Source organism: Fundulus heteroclitus, chromosome 5 (assembly GCF_011125445.2).
Source record: "Fundulus heteroclitus isolate FHET01 chromosome 5, MU-UCD_Fhet_4.1, whole genome shotgun sequence".
Taxonomy (NCBI): Eukaryota; Metazoa; Chordata; class Actinopteri; order Cyprinodontiformes; family Fundulidae; genus Fundulus; species Fundulus heteroclitus.
In genome coordinates, this window is record NC_046365.1 from 24,088,929 (window position 1) to 24,108,422 (window position 19,494).

The window sequence follows — 19,494 nt, forward strand, 5'->3', positions numbered from 1 at the left end:
GCAGCCCGTTGGTTCATGAGTCGGTGAGCAGATGGAGCCGACATCAACGGGGAGCAGGTTCATTTCAGAGAGCATCTTTCATTCACAAAACGTCATTTACAAAGTGCTAACCTTGCTGAAATGAGTGATTACTCACTTTACAGCAGCTTTGGACAAGTTTGCCAAGTGGAGCAATCTTGAAGGCTAAAGTACTTTCCTTTTAATTCCCAATTTAGCAAGGGGATACTTAGCTGTTTCTTTGGTGGATACCCCACTCTGGGCTTGTATGGCAGCACTGAATAATGGAAAACCGAATTCAGTGCAAGCAAATTGTCGTTATTCAAAATATTACTGCAAAAGTTGTGTGTCCACGGTTTGACAGAGAGGTTCTGAGGTAAGCTAGTTGTCCATGAAAGAGAAACTATACAAATGTAAAGAAAAAGTCATAATGCCAGATCAGACGGGCTTTGGGACTGCACCATGTCTAGATTCACACTCAACCGCTGAACTAATCGGGTCTTAAAGGCCTACTCCATGTTGTACCAGAATCTGAAGAATGTAGGCCAATTTTAAAGCGAGTCCTGCAACACAACACATACCAGAGTTCAAGACAGTCAACACCTAACATGCCAGAGGTCATTTATTTCTTCACTGGCATTCAAAGCTGCAGAGTCTGAATAGATATGAAAAAAAAAAATTATTTAAATAGCTTCCATTTATTCTTTTGGCTTTTCTCGTAAATCAGATTTTAATTGAGATGAGTATTAAAAACACATTTGCGACCGTCAAAATCATGTCTGCAATAATATCTGCCCCTATCCCTTGGAACATAACTTAATTCAGTGATTTTATCATTGTCATGGTAACAGATATTTCTTGCTCTTCTGGATGAATCCTGGTACGCTCTGTGAGTCATTTTGGTAGGGCCTGCCACTCATGCGCCATGTTTTCTCCATCTGAGGATAAAGGCTTCCACTGTGGTTCGTTGGGAGTCCCGAAGCCTTATAAGTGGCATTGCACTCCATGAGATCTTGTTGCTCGTCTCCTCTTCAGTGTCTCTAGATCTGCTTGTGCCTGCTTCATGCTCTCAGGGTGATTCCATTTAAGTGATTTCTTGAGTCTTGAGGGCAGGCGGTAATGAGACGTGGGTTTGGTGGGTTAACTTGAACCAAAAGCAACATGGTTCATCACAGGCAATTCACGATTCAACAACCAGGACAATAGCTTTGTCACGTAGGCCCAGCTAAGTTTTACCTTTAATAAATGAAATCCTGATTTAAAAACGCTTTTTTTTGTATTTATTCGGGTTATCTTTGTCTTATAATGAAACCTTTTTGGTATTCCGCAACATTTCTGAAACTCTGATGAAATTGAATTTAATCGGCAATTTTAAAAGGGTTCCTTCAAGACATCAGGTGGAATACGAGCAATTAGTTGTTCTACTGCCTTATACAAACGACTGTATCGTTTTAAAAGAAATCCCATTTCACACTCAGTAGAAAATCTCAGAGCAGTGCTGTGCCCTGTAATACCAAGTATACTGAAATGCGGCAAACCTTTCACTCGAGCTATTCACTTCTAATAAAGTGAGCAGCTGGCTGATTAAGACTTACTGAGTTCAAAGGAGGGTCCCTCATCAGGAAACATTAAGTGCTCTTACCAACATGATGCCATTTAATCCCAGCACCGAGGTTTTCCAGGCTACTTGCAGTCATATGCTCCACAAAAACACCCAGGGAACCAAACACAACAGTCTCGTCAGCACTGCAACAGGTGAAACAAGGACTTTTATTTATTTTTTCTCTCTTTAAGGCAACCCACTGCACGTGGAGGTCGTTTAGGTTGCTGAATCTGAATTAAGCATAGATTGGCCTATATTACAGCAATCAGGGGAAGTAGTTCACGTTTTTGTTTTTTTTTGTACCCAGGAGGCCTTACTCTGAAACTTGGAATCTTATTCTCAGTGCTGCAAAGCCAAAGCAGAATACAAGGTGATATGAATAATTACCCTTTTAATCACAAGCCCCAGTTTACAGGAGCTAGAGCCGACTGAGTCTGGACGTGTTCATCCTCTGACTCACACTGAGGAACTTTGACTTTCAGGAGCGTCACGCCTAACTCAATACGCCAAATTCCTTGTTTTTGACTCAGCTACTCGGTCCGGTCCCACATGGCACGCACTGACCCACTCATTAACCAGCGAACCTGCAGCTCGACCAAACAACCCCTGCATGACGGTAATTGATGCAGGCGGAGACACAGAGCAATTAATGACGGGGGGCCAGAAGTTTCCACAAGGGTGTCTGACTGCATTAAAAGGCTCCTGCGTGACGCTGACCGCGACCCCTGACCTTTTGGACCTGTGTTGAGGGTGACCTGCAGCAGCGGTAAAAATCTCACGCAACCAAGCGGGATGTAACGCACCTCGCGGTCTTTACGGAGAGAGAATGAACTTTGCGTCGTTTCGGGAGCTCGACAGGCCTTACTGAAAAGCCTCGCAGCGAATTATGTGAGAGAGTCCAGCCGAGCAGAAGCGTCTCCGGCAAATTTTTAGAACGTCCACGAGAGACGAAAGCCCATCTGCGTCAGCGCAGCGTTTAATATACGGGGCCCTTTTTCTTTCTGCAACGGTCCTGAGACTCTGCGAGAGGCATCAAATTAATTAACAGTGACTTACAGCACAAAGCGCTCTGGAGTGAGAGTGCGCTGTGAACATAGCCAGATTGACTGGAAACTCTGACCTCGCCGCCCTCCCTTCAACAGTTGCTTATGACTTCCCGGGTGGGTGGGGGGGAGACAAATTCCCTCCAGTGTGCCGGAACACTCTGATTCAGCCACTAAAGCTGAACCGAGTGGTTTGCCGTGACTCTGTTGGAAATATCACGGGTGGACGTAGACCGGGGTGCTGCTTTCTTTGAGTGACGAAGTAAAAAAAATAAATAAAAATAAACATACGGTGTAAAGAAAAAGTATTCAGACTCTTTTGATTTACCCCCACACATTACAACCGCAAACTGCAGTGTGTTCTGTCAGGAGTTTGATAGCCCGACACAAAGTGTGACATAAACAAGAACATCTATAAGGTCTGCATTTGCGTCTAGCCTCTTTTTCTATGACACTGCTATATGAAAGATAAAAAAAAAAAATGCAACTTCCTTTACCTTCATTATGACCTAATGTGCAAACAGAATCCACCTGTGTAGAAATCCAGGGGCTCTGTGAAGGCCTCAGAGGCTTCAATCAGTTATGTTGTAAAACATCCCCCCCAACCGTTAAACATCTTACAGAGCTCGGTTTAGTCCACCACCTGTTAAGGGAAAGAACTGTAAACCCACAGATGCCTGGTTTCATGTAGCGGACACAGCTAATGTGGTCAAATGTGATCGACCTTCAACCTTTTGGTCGGCCAGAATGCTGTGTGCGGTGGAAAACTAACCCTGCATGTCACCCTGAACACGACACCCCCATGGTGGAGCATGGTGGTGGCACCATCATGCCGTGGATATGATTTTCTTTAAAGGCATACAATGCAACATTTTTCAGTTAAATAATGTGTTCCATACCGTTTTGGATGATTAAATGAGTCATTTCAGGTCGAACTAAGGTTTTCTCGGCCGCCCTGGTGGTCTGTGGGGGAAATACCGCACTTGCAATTGCAGGAGCAGTCGGCCCGCAGTCACAGGCTGAATAGTCTCGTGTGCATCATGAGAGTCGGTCTTGCTTTACAGCGAGAACTGCTACACGCCCGCAGTGAAAGGCATGCTCGTTGCTAGCGCAGTGGCCATATTTGTGCAGTTATCATGGCGGAACCAGCGAGAAAACAGCGAAAGCCCATGTTGGAGCAGGCAAGAAAGAGGAAAAGAGCTCTGGACAGAGAGAGGAGTCGTACACGGGTGAACATCGGGCAAGCTTTTTCAGAATGGCGAGAGCTAAAAGAAAAAGAAGGCTGCAAGGCTGACGCGGACCTTGTGTTTCTGCTGATGCGATTGTAAGTAACATTGCAATGGTTTCTCTCTCTCTGTGTGCATGTTCATACTTTCACTGTGATAGTCATTGTTTGTACTGCCGTTTTTTTCGACTTTTCGTTGCGTTCGCCTGCCTGCTAAGCTCAAAACAACCGCGCCTGGCTTGACGGAGAAACCAGGAGAACAGCTGAGCATTTTTACGACAGTGCACTTTTACTTTCGCCCTCTGGGGGGAGCCTCGCAGGAAAATCAACCCCGGTTGCATAGTATACCTTTAACAGGGACAGGAAGCTGGTTGATGGGAAGATGGATGGAGCTAAATATGGGAAAATCCTGGATGCAAACCTGTAAGCTGCTTGTGACTCGGGTGTGGATTCCCCTTCATGCACAAACAGTTTAGGTCAAAGCACATTGGTCTTAGAATGGCCTAGTCAAAGTCCAGATCTAAATCTAACTGAGAACTGTCGACTAAACTTGAAGTTTGTGTTTCTCAGACGCTCTCCATCCAACCTGACCTGGGCTATTGTGCAAAGAGGGAGGGGAAGAAATGTCAGCCTCTGAACATGGAAAACATAACCAAGAAGACCTGCAGCTGTAATGGCAGCAAGAGAACCTGACAAATAGGAATGTACGCTATATCGGCATTAACATCGGTATCGGCCGACGTTACTCATTTTTTGACATACCGGTATCGGTTCCATAAGTAAAATAGGGCCGATATAAACAACCCATGTTTATTTCCATCTAGTTGCCCTTTGTGCCTGTGTTTCAAGAGGAGGGGAGGGGGTTGTTCATGCCAGGATTGTGTTTTCTGTTTTTAATGAAGCAGAGATGTAACGACAGCAGTGTGGTAATTTTTCATGGTGATCGAAAGAAGACATACGGAAAGCAGTGTATAAGTCTAGAAGTCAGTCAGCATGGTTTTCAGCCGGTACAAAATTGGACCGTATATATATATACATATACATATATATGTATATATATATATATATATATATATATATATATATATATATATATATACACACACACACACACACACACACACACATACATATATCAGTAAATATTTGTTATCGGACATAACTTCAATATAATGTTGGATATCGATACCGGCCCAAATCTTCATATCGGTCCATCCCTACTACTTACAAAGCGTTTACTACAAACACTTGTCAGAAGGAAAACTTTAAAAACCTTGTATCTTTTTGTTTCCTCTTTCCAAATATGCAATACTTTGTTCTGGGCTATCACATACAATCCTAATAATATGTATTAAAGGTTGCCTCTCAGCCAAAGCACAAACTCCTAAGTGGCATCACATAACTTTCTAATTAAAGACACACTCAAGATGGTATTCTTTTATATTACTGCTCATTTTCAGACTCTGTACTCTTGGATGCTTCTGTATCCAAAGGCAGACTAAAAGCATAAAATCAATAACCATAGCAAAAGCCAGTGGTCTTATTTTAAACCATACATTTAACATTTAGACAAGATGGACAAGTCAATTACTGGCTTGGAAGTGCAGCTTTGTTCTTTTTAGGACCAGCGATGCAGTCTAGGATTATTTTTATGGTAGTTAGCAGCTTCACCGTGTCGATAAAAAGGCAATATTTCATAAACGAATGACATTACATCAGATAAAAAAGTCATTTTCTGTCCAGACCTTGTACGCTGAAAAGATAAGTGAAGAAGAAAGGAGCCCAGGAGGCAAAGCGTCTGGGGCAAAGGACTATCTGCTGCAGATGAACAGTATCTGTAAGTACAGCGTTGTCTTTAAGAAGCTGGATAAGACAGAACTGACACACGAGAGGAACCATGCATCACCCTTTCGTTTATCGTCTACTGTAAACCAGGTTTTCAGCAAACAGACGCCTTGATGCTGACTGATTGTGTTCCTCCTTAGAATTTGCCTGTTTGTGAAGGGCTGCTGGTCAGAAGCAGATCCTACCCTTTTCTAAACAGTTTGCTACATTTAACACCAAACCTGAGCCAGAATGAGATTATTAGGTTCAGCGAACCCCAAATGAAATAAAAATCTAAAATAAAAGTTATCTAATTTTTACATGGAAGCTTAAAACAAAAAATAGACCGTATTATAGAATTGCTTTCATTGATAGCAGGAAATTATTCCAACAGCTGCTAAAATAATTTGGTGTATTGATTTTTACTTTTAAAATAACAGAGAATAAACAGTTAATAAATATAGTATAGTTTTTTTTAAATCCCATTACACAGAATTTTATACCTTTCAGGTCGCCTGCTGTTCATAGAATAACACGTAAAAAGCTGATATTAGCTGGTTAACTAGTCAGGTAGAGTCTGCAGGCGGCTGCTCAACACACAACTGCGCTTTTAAAACAGCGTCACCTTTACAAGACTGACGGATGGTGTTCCCTGAGTAAACACGCCATAGCTGTCCATGTTTATCACACCTGGAAACAAAAGTGTTCAACAATTTGTACTGAAACTCATGAACTTTAATGACACTCCCTTTTTTGTTTATTACAAATAGTTTACTATAGTTTTGACCCGCTCTTTGTCCCCATAATAGCTTTAACTCCTCCAGGAAGGCTTTCAACAAGGTTAGAGACTGTGTTTTTTGGGAATGTCTGACCTCGTGTTTTCAGAAGCGCATGTGTGAGGTCAGACACTGATGTTGGATATGAAGGCCTGGCTTGCAGTCTCAACCCTAATTCATACCAAAGCTGCTGATGATCTGGACTCTGTGTGGACCAGTCAAGTTCTTACACACCACCAGCGATCCCTCTATGTCCTTATGGACCTTGCATATGACAACAGGTAAGGGAGCATGAAACTGGTGTTGCACTGATACCGATACCAGTATGGGACGGGGCTCCGATCCAGCACTAAAATGTTGGTATCAGTATCGGTGAGTACCAACAAATAGGGCACCGATACTATTTTGATGTTTGTATGTCACTTGAACGCAGCCTTCTCTCTCCTGACTAGTATTATAAGTTACATGTTATATAAGTTCATGAAAGTTGCACTATTTTGGCATTTGAGAGCTAAAACTCAGGGTTTAAAAGAGATTATTCAATTATTAATGTAATTTTACTGTCTTACTGTTGCGCTACTATTATACATGTTATAATTTCACGAATGTTGCACTATTTTGGCCTTTGAGAGCCAAAAGTTTATTCAACTAATATTGTCACCCATTCCCGGTAGGCAATAAAAAGTTCTACTACCCTAAGTTGTATGCAGTTCTTCATATATACACACACACATCAATTTCAAACAGATGGTATCGGGTATCGGGCCCAAAATATGGCATCGGCGCAACATTACATGAAACTGGCTAAAATATCTTGATATGTGGACGACGTCCCTTCAAAGGAACTCATAGGACCTCCAGAGAAGCAGCACCACAATAAAAATCCACTCTGCACCAAACGTTACACTTGACACGACGCAGTCAGACAAGCGCCATCCAAATAGAGTCGTCCAAGGGATTGCAAGAAAGAGGAAGAGAGAACACATGACGGCCACGACGTCAAGTGGCAGCACGATTCACACCTGTGCTTTTACATTGCACTTCATGAGGCTCCAATGGCCCATTTCAGGAAGGTCTTTATGCTCTGTTCCTGAGTCAGAGACCAAAACGAACACCGCTGCTCAAAGGAAATCATAGGAAGTCCTGTTTAAATCAATGGATGTGACCCAAAATGAAAGTTTCGGGCCTACATGAAAATCGACGGTGCAAAACGAACACTGCACGTCACCGTGAACACACCATGATGCTGCCACCACCACCCGTAGCTGCGGGGATTCTTCAGGAGGCACAGTAAAGTGGGTCAGAGCGGAGAGGAAGATAAGCGGGGGAATCCTGGAAGGAAACCTGCCACGGGCCAGACAGGCCTTCAGACGGGAGCAGGTGTTCACCTTCTAGAAGAAAAATCACCAAAACCCCAGCCTTCGAATGTGCAAAGCTGGTACAACTGCAGTAAAAAGGAGACTTAAGATTGTTTTAAATGAATAAAATTTGAAAAGAAATGGTAATCCCTTGTATCAGTTTCCTTCCACTATCGGCCTCATTAATTAAATCCGAGTAACATACCTGGACGCTTGTGGCTGCGATGTCATGAAAACGTGGAATAAAGGCCTAAAGGCCGCAGAAACTTCTGCGTCGTATGCGGCCGTAACAATAGAGATAATTCCCCCGTGGGGACGTCGGTCTGTTTACGCTGGATAACAGTGCATGTCTGTGACCAGCAAAACTGTGATGAAAACAAATAGTACATTATGTAATGCTAATTTGGCACGGAGAACTTCACCTAATTTCTGGTAATGGAGCTGAATGATTCGTTCTGTTTTACCTCCCGATTAATCCTCTTAAAGCAAAGTGATTGTTCTAATAAGCATGCAAGGCATCAAGGCACGCTTTCCCCCACAACATTCAGACCGTTGGTACGTGAGCGGCGGACGGGCGGCCGCCTGGCTGTCCGTCCTGCGTCCCTGCATTTAGGAGTGAAGAACGAGCAAACTCGCGTTAGATCCACCAGGAGCGGTTTTAGTCAGCACACCAAGGGAGGGTGGAAGGCACACGGGGGAAAAAAAAAAAAGTTAAATAAAAAAAAATAACACACAGGTGAGGTTTTGTGAAACAACATGCGCCGACAAACACTCAAGGGTGTTAGAGGCTGTTACTCATTATCCACTCAACCGCATTCCGGGTGCCGGGCGAACGCAGTTATCGCCACCATCGCTCAGATGCAAGCAGGAGAGAGGCAGACACGGATTTAATCAGGCTGTCCAACCAGATGCCCTCACCTGATGACCCCTGCACCGCCGTTGCACCATTCCCACATGAAAGGGTACGAAAGGGAGGATTCGGTGGTGGTGGGGGGAGTGAGGCGAGGTAGGAGGCTGTGGAAAGCTGGAGGAGAGCGGAAGAGGGTGAACATTAACGCCGTGTGGAAGTGATGGGGAGCGATAACGGGCCGAGGATGTGGCCGGTGAGGCTGAAACATCAGCCACACGTGGTGCTCCTTTTTTTTTTTTTTGCTTTCCCTGCGAGGAATTTGTTGGTAAAAAAAAAAAAAAAAACGTTCTCCTCATCTTGTTCCTGAAAATCAGGTTCCGTCCAGACTATTCGGAGGCGTTTGAAGCAGCTCGGCCCCAGCAGCTGCAACAAAGGCATCCGAAGCAGGATGAAAGGTCGGCTTCGGTTCACTGTGTCATAAATTATTACATAACTCTTCTCTGCGCCTTACCTTATCCAAGAGGCAGACTAGAACAGGTGAAACAGCGGTCTGATGGCAGGCCAGGGTGTGAGCACGCTGACACATTGCCCACTTACAGATAACACGGGCTCTATCCTGAGCCAAAAGTGCCACGATGCGGTCGACGAATAATCCCTTAAATAGTCGTCAAAACTGAAAAACTCCATCAAATGATTTACATAAACATTTGAAACATTTATTCACGTCAACGTTTAAACTATTTCGCAGAACCGAATTGAAGCAGCTCCTGGATTTCTTTATTTTTTTTGTATATGTCAGCATGTTTCCAGACAGTTCAGACTAAACGTTTGTGCAGCTTCTTTTTTTTTTTTGCTCTTCTTTTTATTGCTTTGAAGCTTTATTTTCCTAACGCTGTGTTGCATGTTTGATCCACTGAATTCAGTCTAAGGCCCTATTAATAACTGCTGCACAAATGGCTTGTTTGTGCAAAAAAAACAAGGCCACACTCATAAAAACACAACCTATCAAATGCTTGCTAAAGTTGATCAATTACCAGTGCGCAGATGGTTGTAACGCGCCGTCGAAACCGGACACGGGCCGAGATTTAAAGAAAAAAAGGTTAAATAATCAAAGCCACTAGAACCTTTTAATCGTACTGCTTTCTGTAATTTAAAATCTTTTATTGAGATGCCAGAAAAAGCGCTAAAGGGCACGGAGGACAGAAAACGCAGCGCTGCTCCTCACCCACTTGTTGCTGTGCACTGCCGGTCAGCTGATCGAAAAAAGGCCCCTGCATTTTGTTCCCCTCAATTATGATTTATGGTCGCAACAAACAGGGACAGTGATGACTTGAAAACAAACACAGTGCCATCTGTTCTCAAGGTTAGGCAAAGAGTTTTGTAAAAATGCTGACTACAGGTGTAACTGAGCAGACAGCCTGACTAACTAACCATCTGATGTCAGCTTGTTAGTCTTGAGGGAGTCTATAAAGAAACCCTAAAAGGTGTAACAATCTAGCTACTATGACTACAGAACATCTTTCGCATGTTTATTCTGCAGTTTTGATATAGTCTGGAAATCAAAGTCAAAATAACAATAAACAAAGCGGGAGTCCAGGTTATTATAACTGTAATAGTAAATGCCTATAGTCACGTGCACAAAATTTCCCGATCGGATTGAAATGTATTTGGATTAAAAACCAAAAAGGAATCGGATTGCGCCGTTTATATGGGCACACAAGCAAAGTAATATAATGCGCGCTTATATGCTTTTACTCGGGTCCGTTTGCCACATTCGGAATAACTTGATCCTGACAAGTGTTTAAATGCACGCTGATCGGATGATAAACCGGCATAAACCACTCAATACAATTTCATTCTGGTTGAGCTTATTACGATTGCAATATTGCTGTAATTGGTGTGTTTACACAACGCTTTTTTTTTATTCTGATATTATTCCGATTACTTTTGTTCATGTAAACGTAGTTAATATCTTGTTTTAGCTTAGCACAGGTTTGAATAAACGGTGCCTTCTACAAATAGACAATGCTCTGCATTGCTGATACCATGCGAGGGTAGCAGAATCCAGTGAATCGTTCATCATACCCTGAGGATCTTATTATTATTGTGTGTTAAACTATTAAAACTATTTCTGACAAGTCTTGTTCCACTGAATGAGAGATCCGGTGGCAAAAGCAAACAGAAAAAAAAGCATAGCAAGTATAATACTACTACTACTACTACTACTACTATTACTACTAATACTACTACTACTACTACTAATAATAATAATAATAATAATAATAATAATAATAATAATAATAATAAAGGATAAAAACATAGGAGTAAATAACTGAGCATCAGCTAAAATGAATGGGCAAATTAATATATATATAAATACATAAAAGTAAATAATAGAAAACGGTGAAAAGCAATCAGATGTTCTGGTTTAAACTGTTAAATCTAACACACATCACAGATGAAAAGCAGTGGATCATTAGATATCTACCCATGAGAGTCTGCAACACGTAGTTTATATGTTTATTTAATGTTTATAAGTGCTAAAATGACCATATACGTGCTTAAAACATTTAACCCCGTGCCACCATTCACCGTGTAAATGACTGTTCAGCTAGTCATAATTGGTCGGATTTGTGGCCCTTGTGGCCTCCCATAGATGGGGGGACACGCGCGCTTTTGCTCACCTTTTTTAAACTCCTCCAGCATGGCGTCCAGCTTGGTGTCGTTAAACACAAAATGCAGCGGGTGGCTGTAAAACTTGGTGATGGTTTTGAGCGGCGTGCAGTCGTCCGGGTCCACGAAGGCCAGGTCCTTGACAAACAGCAGGTCCACGATGTTGGACCGGTCGCCCTCGAACACCGGGATGCGCGTGTAGCCGCTCTTCATGATCTCCGACATGGTGTTGAAGTCCAGGGTGGCGTCCCCGGGGATCATGAAGCAATCCCGCAGCGGCGTCATGACGTCCTCCACCGTCTTGGTCCGGAGCTCCAGCGCGCCCTGGATGATGTTCAGCTCCTCCTTCACCAGGTCGTTGTAGGGGTCCGTGACGCGCAGCATCTCCAGCAGCTTCTCGCGGTTGTACACGGTGCCGATCTCCTGTCCGAGCAGGTAATCCAGCAGCTTGCTCACCGGGTAGGACGCGGGGAAGGTGAGCAGCATGAAGAACTTGGTGAGGAAGATGGTGTTCGCACCCACCGCCAGGCCGTGTCTGGAGCAGATGGCCTGGGGCACGATTTCCCCGAAGATCACGATGCCGATGGTGGACATGACCACGGCGATGAGCCCGGAGCCGGCGATGTCGTCCAGGAGGATGGTGAGCGTGGTGTTGACCAGCACGTTGCCGAGCAGCAGCGAGCAGAGCAGGTAGTTCCCCTGGCTGCGCACCGGCTCGATCTTCTTGGCGTAGTTCTTCTCCTTCTCCGTGCCGCAGTTCTGCACGATCTGGAGCTCCATGGGGTCCAGGGCCATGAGCCCCAGGTTCAAGCCGCTGAACATGCCGGACAGACAGAGCAGCATGGAGATGAAGATGACCTGGAGCCAGAAGGGCAGCAGGAACTTCTTCTCCTCCACCACGATCACCTTGGTGTCGTCGCCGTCGTGGTAGATCCAGGTGTTCTCCGTCCACGGGTCGTGCATGCCGGCCACCGGCGGCGTGGAGGTGGCGACGCAAAGGTAGTACGCTTTGCTCCGCTCGGTCTTCCGCAGGGGCTTGACCTCGATCTCCACGATGCCCGACGTCTTTCGATTCAGCACGATGTTGGGCAATATGATGATGTCCGAAGTCCTGATTCCGCAGGGATGCGAGCCGGACGAGTCCTCCTGGCTCTGGTTATCCCCGGAGGAGCTGTCAAAGCCCCCCGCCGCCCGGCTCCGCTCGTGCTCCGTGAAGGCGATCTTGGACCAGGTCTCGTTGTTGATGTTCTGCCCGTAGACCCGCAGTTTCACCCGAGAGCGCTCGCTCACCCGCAGGTAGCCTTTATCCATGAAGGAAATGTCGTCCGTGTCCTCCAGCCGGAGCCCGATGATGACGGTCTCCTCGGAGCCCTCCTTGCCACTTGTCGGGGTGACACAGCAGCCAGTGACAGTTAGGAAAATCATCGCCAAAGCTCGGACCCGGCTAAGTGACGCCATTTTTGCAACGGTGGGTCCCGGGGATAACGGATCTGCCATATCGATGGCCATATGGGCAAGCAAGCTCCTGAATGAAAAGGGCTTTGAAAAATCAGAGCCGGTCGGAGTCCGCCTTCATCTCCGCCCAGGGCTGCCGTGACTTGTGCATCGGGACCTGCTCTTTCCCACTGCGTGTCCGACACTGAGGAGCGGCCAGCGCAGGCTTTCAGGCCAACTCGTGCCTCTCTCGATGTCCCCAAGACGGGCGACGGGAGGGACCAATCAGAGGCGGCGGCCGAGCCCCGGTGGGCGGGGCGTCCGCAGCCTCCTCGGCGAATCAGAGTTCACGAGCAAGTGCAGCTCATCTGGAGAGGCAGAGAGGACGCTGCCCGTGACTTTTCAAAGTGGGCTCCTTTGACAGGGCGCTTAAAGATTTAATGACATTATAAGACACTCCAATTTTGGAGATTTGGTCACTGTGAGACTATTCAAAGCCATAATAACAACAGCAAAAACTTTATTAGTAGAGTTTCTGCATTTTTTTCTGTTGTGGAATTAAGGATTAAACAAATATTTTCACGAGCAGCCTCAAGACAGAGTGTAATAAATACAGGACAATATCAATGAATTACAATACGATCAAAAAGTTAGTGTATACCAATAATTTCACAATTATTTTTATTTATTTATTATGACAATTACACTTAGACTTAGACAACTTTATTTGTCATTTTGTACACTGAGTGCGTACAGAACGAAATTGCGTTGCATACAGCATGTAAATTGCAGTAAAAATTAAATTACAGTATAAGGTGCAGCAGTGATTTAAAAGTAAACAATTTAAATTTAGAGAATGCAGGAGAAGTCACAGTGTACAGGTGAGTATTTTTTAAAACAATTTGAATGTCCAGAATTGATTGTGCAAGGGCATTTGTGCAAGAATACAGCTTGTAATTTACAGTAGATTTAAAATACAGTATAAGGTGCAGCAGTGATTTAAAAGTAAAACAATTGAAATGTAAACAATGCAGGAGAAAGTCACAGTGTACAGGTGAATATTATTAAAAAACCATTTGTATGTACATTACAAATTACACACAGTGAGATATTTCAGGTGTTTACTGGTGATTGTTTTAGTGCTTATGGGTTACAGATTAAAGTTTCCTGGAAAATGAGAACAATAACGGGGTTATCAAATACAGAAATATCTGGCAAAGTGAAATGTACTGTATGTTAGAGTCCAGTGCAGGATCTGGTCTCAGTTGGACGGGACATAAATTCAGCTTGGCATGGAAGCCTGTGGCTCTGCTGAGGAAGCACAGGTTGCTTTATTAGCAGCATTTAGCTAACAGTTTGTTCTTCTTGACCACACTCCACTGATGGTTTATTTCAGACACCTTTGCCGGCCAGAAAGTCACTGTCTTTATCATAGTCGTTAATTAAAGCAGGCGTTGGCCCTTTTTGGTGATGAGGGCAAGAACGCAACTCCTGCTGGAGCGTTAAATCAGCAGCGTCCAGCTTGTCAACTGAGGGAAGCATTAAGCACTCTTAAGACTTTCTGTTTCATGGCGGCTCCAACCTTAAACCTGAGAAAACACAGTGGAACAACATCAGCAGATGACATGGCTCCCCAAATCATCAGTGACTGTGGAAACTTCACACTGGACATCAGCATGGATTTTGTGCTTCTCTAACCCTTTCTCCATGTCTGAAACAGTAATTTCCCTCTGGGATTATTAAAGTATTTCTGATTCTGATGCCCTAGGACCTTGATTTCCGAAAAAAACGCAAGTTTTGCTTTTATGTTTTATTGTTAAACAAACCCAGATGGACCAGTGCTAGTGAACTGTTTGTATCTGCTTGAGTCAGCACTTTAATGGCTGTTTTAAGAAAGCTTATGTATAAATTTATCTGTCGTTTAAATGAGTCCAATAATAGTATTATCCAACTGTTGACTAATGTTAAATATAGTGCAGTAAAATACTCATCTGTACTCTGGAGACATTGGTATGATTGCCTTTTGAAAGGCTAGGAGTTTTCTTTTTCTTTTTTAATGTACTTTTATTCTTTTATTTGTTTTTCTTTTTTGTAATTTGGACCTTGAGTCTGTAATAAAACTATCTGTCTATCTGTCTATCTATCTATCTATCTATCTATCTATCTATCTATCTATCTATCTATCTATCTATCTATCTATCTATCTATCTATCTATCTATCTATCTATCTATCTATCTATCTATCTATCTATCTATCTATCTATCTATCTATCTATCTATCTATCTATCAATCTGAAAAGAGGACTTTGGACGTTTTTTGTCCTTAGCCCAGTGTAGATGGTGCTATCGTTGTGCCCCTGATCCAGGAGTGGTTTAACACAAGCGACAGTCATAGCAGACGTCTTTAGATACGGTCTTGTGTGATGGCTCTTGAAGCGTTCACTCCAGTCTCAGCCAACACTGTCAATCTTAAAGCTCTCATTTTCTTGAATGGAGTTTTGCAATACTCTGTGAACAGCCATGATATTCAGTGATTAGCTTTTGTGACTCTCTGCGGGACAACTGTAAAACAAGCAGTGCATGTGGGCCATTACTATTTTTGTAAGAAATATCTGTTTTTATGTAAAAGTTTATTTATAGCACCATCCACATAGTCGGCTGATAATGTATGTAATGTTCTAACTTTTTCAGAAAGGGGTATTTTTAGTTTCATTAGCAATAAGTCATTCTCATCAAAATGAACAGAATTAAATGCTGGAATTATGTCACTGTAGTGAACTTGTATAAAATATATGCTATTGTTAAATGCATCTGTAAATGCAATTTGTACATATTTGTAAATCAATCTGGAAATTCTTCTCAGGAAATATTTGTTTCTTTTGATGTGTAAAAAAAAGGGAGTCTGTCTGCTTTTGATCTTTGGAATAAAGCCTTCAGTAAAGCATCTATTGATTTTCAAACTATCAAGCAAACAAAGTATGTGAAGGTGTTCTAATTTTGTAAAATCAAAACTTTGCGTTCAGTAAAACTTAGTATTCTAGAGTAATTCAGATAGTTATTTAAAAGGTTATCCATTTAACCGTTATTTGAGTCATAAACTGTAGAAAAACCCTTAACTACTAAACTATTGAACCCTTTACTGTGTTACTTGCATTATTTTGGTTTTAGCTTTTGGTCAGTTTAAATTCTTAACGCTCATTTGAAATAAGTAAAATAAGATGAACTAAACTTAATTCCAACAAAGTTAAACGTTTTGACTTCTAGTCAGGGCTTTTTGTTATACTGGGTAAAATGGTCCTTCCATCCTGACAGTAGTAGAAAAAAGAGGTTAACATTTTTTTTATCTATGTGAGAGCTGCAGGATTGTGAAAAAGATTCTGACCAAAATACGGACTGAATGGCAATGATTGGTCAGAGGATTGGGCTCGCCCCTTCTGTCTCTCAAGTTCCAGGGTATCGCCTTATCTATTAGTTGTCCCACATGCTAATCATTCTGACACACTCAAGTAATGCCACTTCCTTGTTAGTTTCTGCTTGCTGGCAGCTCATGCGCACTTCTAGTGTTTATGTATAAGGTTAGCTTCAGTGTTAGCCGTTCATTGTAGCTCCGCTGCTCTCACTGTGTACTTTGAAAATAGCTGAGTCGCAAAAAGCAAACCGCGTACAAGTTTATGAGAAGAAGAGGAAGGCCTCAGTAGAAAGAAATAAGACCAGAGTAGATTTGGGAGATTTTTATTCACGCGATCCCCCTGAGGAGCAGAAGAGCAGGTAAGACGGTCTTGCGCATGCGCAGTTATTCAAAAAGGGACTTACTTATATTTCCGGAAAAAATCGGCGACTCTACCTTTACGAGAGATCAGCTGATTACATAAGGAAATATACAGGTCATTGTTTTTTGTTTTTGTTTTTTGCTTTGATTTTTTACTGGGCTAAAGCCAGATTTGGGACAATACCCATGTAATTTACGTTTACACATCCAAACCTATAGGTACACCTTGGCTGCAAGGTTTCTAGCCTGTATCCACATGAAAATAGATTTTGTTGTGAAATGACCTTCTTCTTTGTCTTTTCTGAAAAGCTCATTTATAAACATAAAACCTTTCCTAGAAATGTCTTTGTTTACTCTAATAAAAAAAAACAATTCATTTGCTCTAATGACTCTGCATGACCTATTGTATGTGTGTGGTGGTGTCACTGAAACACCAAAAAGCCAGAATATGTGAAGTTGCTGTTTTAACAGCTGACAATAAATAATACACGTTGTTTCATCTGATTTATTTGGGCCTGAAGGTTAGGTTTGTGTGTACGATGTCATTTTTCTGCGCCTTTATTTCACCAGGAAGTCCCACTGAGATCAGAAATCTCTTTTACAAGCGAGACCCGGCCAAGGTAGCAGCCACGCAAGTCAAAACAATGAAGCGCATGGATATAACAAGAAACAAGATAACAGGCTGACGGCTATTTAAACAGCAGATCTCATTGTTTTTTTTGAGTAGTTTTATATCATTTGCGATGAAAAAAATTCAACAAATTAGAACCTTGTAGGATGAAATAGGTTTATAGTTTCTTTTGTGTGTTTTTTTATTTATATAAAAACCTATAAAACACAACGTTCGGAAAACATGAGTTTATTTAAAAAACTGCCATTATCTGATAAAATAAGTAAAATATAAAAATGGCATGCTCCTATTAAACTGATATTATTTTAAAAATAACAGAAATAAACATAATAGCCAACTTTAGTCATTTGGAGGTTTTTGGTACCACTGTTTTGAATTGGATATTTTAGGATGAGTTTAAACAATTTCTTAGACAATTTCCTTTTATTTCTCTAATCTTTTACTTCCATTGCTGTTTTTAAGATTTGTGTTTATTTAATTTGTTTGATTATATTTCTGCAAAACTGTTTGCAGCTTACATGTACATACCTAGTGGAAATTTACCCATTTAGGTACAAATATTCTATTCCATTCTACCAATATAACATGTTTTAAACGTTTTGTAAATCTAACCTGAATTTTCACGCGTATCACATCAGTATCCAAAGCAAAGTAAGTATGTAGCGGTATGAAGCCTACTGATTATGATAAACGAACAAATTGTGTACAGGTTGCCCAGAGATACATTATGTTGTAGCTCCCATTTGCGTCAATCACATTTCCCCCCTCTGATTTAGGTTTTTAAGATCATAATGATCCTAGAGTGAGCAATTTCAGGTGAGCCACACCATAATAACTATAATTATAATAACCCTCCGGGTATTTTGCTCTTATCAGTTGTAAGAGCTTGATATTTTTCCTGCATAATCCAGTCACTGATAGAAAACGGTTAGGGTTAGAGGATAACTGCACATATAGAACAAGTCTTTACTTTTCTGCCCAGTTTAAAATGCATGAAAATTATAATTCTTGCAAATTATCATTTGAGACTAAAATAATAATAAAAATGCTATTATTTGTAACCTAATGCACATCGTAATATCTCAGTATTAATTCCTCTGGTCACCGCTACAATTCTTGTTCTAATCCGTACAAAAAAATGAATACATTGGAAATGTGCATGAAAGAAGCACAATTAAAGCCCACGATGATCATCAAAAAGTAATATTTATTACTGTTATATTGCATCAGTTGAACTATCAGGGATGCACAGTGTGCTGCTGGGCCTGTACTCACAAGTGCTCTTTGCACAATCGGTTGCAAGCAGTCAGCAGATTTTATGCTGTAGCATCCCCCTGTGGCGGGTCCGAAGCCTTGGCTGCCCGATTGAAAGGCCAGTTTTAAGGGACCCACCATGTCAAGCCTGTATCAATAATTCAGCTGCAATAAAGACATCAGAGAGCAGAACACACACACAAATAGAGAGAGACAGAGAGAGAGAGAGAGATGGATGGATGGATCCATTCAAATGTGAGACATACCATCATGTTTCAATCAAGACAACTGGAGGGACTTTAGATATGTTTGAAGAGGGAGAGCTTCCAGTAATCAATATACAACCTTATGTTTGATACACATTTGCAGTCCTGCTGCATGACTAAGTAGCACTCTGGCTGTTTAAGAAATCCCCACTTTAACACCACTTAGACACAGCAACTGATCCCCATCACCCATAAGTCGTGTTCACTTCAGGGGCCTGGGGGCGTCCAGAGGGCAAACAATGGGACACGTTTGGATAAATCTATAAGCCTCAACATTTGCTTTATTTCCAACATCATGAAACATCAGGAACCAGTGGGAGATTTATTTGTTATTGATGGAGGACTCGCTTTAAAAACGCACGCTGGTAATAAATAAGTGTGTGTGCGCCAAATGGCTATAGGGGCTGATAAGATGGCATTCCATTGGCTGAGAAGAGAACATTCCTTCCTGTTCAAGGTTCCCCGGCAGGACTCCACACTCCGATTATGACTCTGAGACAGCTGCTTGACCTTGCGTGTGTGGATGTGTGCGTACGCATGTTTCCGTGGGTATGTGAGTGGGAGAGAGCGTGCAGCATGCGTCCTGGCGCACACACGTGTGGCCGTCACTGTGCGCACGGCAGGGCCCTCTGGGCGTGTCACCCACTTCAGATTGATCCCAGACACACACCGACCTCCAGTGGTTAAAAAACAAACAAATAAGTCGGAGAATTCCTCCCGCAGGAATTTAAATATGACACTGACCTTAGGTTTGATGCAACAGGGCTCAGAGGAGCCACCCGGTGGCAGGA

The 19,494-nt window shown here is 42.5% G+C and overlaps 1 protein-coding gene across 2 annotated transcripts in view; it reads right to left on the minus strand.

The window, feature by feature from the left end:
- Positions 1 to 13,210, minus strand: part of cnnm2b (cyclin and CBS domain divalent metal cation transport mediator 2b) — a 74,133-nt gene extending 60,923 nt beyond the window's left edge. The window contains exon 1 of one of the 2 annotated variants that reach the window (XM_036137253.1): positions 11,361 to 13,210. In XM_036137253.1, the coding sequence (XP_035993146.1) occupies positions 11,361 to 12,858 (1,498 nt within the window). In that variant the 5' untranslated portion in view covers positions 12,859 to 13,210. The remainder of the gene's footprint in view (positions 1 to 11,360) is intronic. The other variant, XM_012852883.3, reaches the window with a different exon arrangement.
- Between the last annotated feature and the right edge of the window lie 6,284 nt (positions 13,211 to 19,494).